This window comes from Chaetura pelagica, unplaced genomic scaffold (assembly GCF_000747805.2).
Source record: "Chaetura pelagica isolate M959 unplaced genomic scaffold, ChaPel_1.0 scaffold242, whole genome shotgun sequence".
NCBI classification, from domain to species: Eukaryota; Metazoa; Chordata; class Aves; order Apodiformes; family Apodidae; genus Chaetura; species Chaetura pelagica.
The window spans coordinates 612,797-613,256 of NW_009952377.1; the positions used below are offsets into that span (position 1 = coordinate 612,797).

Sequence of the window (460 nt, forward strand, 5' to 3'; positions counted from 1 at the left end):
GCCCCCCTGCCTGCCCCCACCCCCCGGGGCTGGGGCAAGGTCCTTTTACCTTGGCTTTCCTCCGCAGGAGGTGGCTGGTGAAGCCGAAGATGATCTCCGAGTCCAAGCACAACGCTCCGATCTCCAGCAGGCTGGGGTTTTTCCTCGTGGCGTTGGAGGCATCGGGCGATTTTTGAAAAGCCATAGTTTGGGGTTGGAAATATCCGGCTCCCTGAGCGGAGGCGATGTATTTGTGTACACACACACGGGGAGGGGGGAATAAAAAAAAAAAAGGATAAAATAGCAAAAACCTCCCACCCCTTTAAAAAAGAGGGGGGGGAGAGAAGAAAGCCAGACGCGGGTGAGTTACTCCGTCATCTGCCAGGATGCGCGCTGCTGGGGTGAGGTAGCCAGCAGCCGGGCAGACCCACCAGCCTCCCTGCCTCTCACTGCCTCTCTCCGCCGCTCTCCCTCCCTCCCT

The 460-nt window shown here is 58.9% G+C and overlaps 1 protein-coding gene across 1 annotated transcript in view; it reads right to left on the reverse strand.

The window, feature by feature from the left end:
* Positions 1-184, reverse strand: part of KIF26A (kinesin family member 26A) — a 97,872-nt gene extending 97,688 nt beyond the window's left edge. Inside the window, exon 1 of the mRNA XM_010008162.1 lies at positions 50-184. Coding sequence (XP_010006464.1) covers positions 50-184 — 135 coding nt within the window. The remainder of the gene's footprint in view (positions 1-49) is intronic.
* Positions 185-460: the final 276 nt, after the last annotated feature.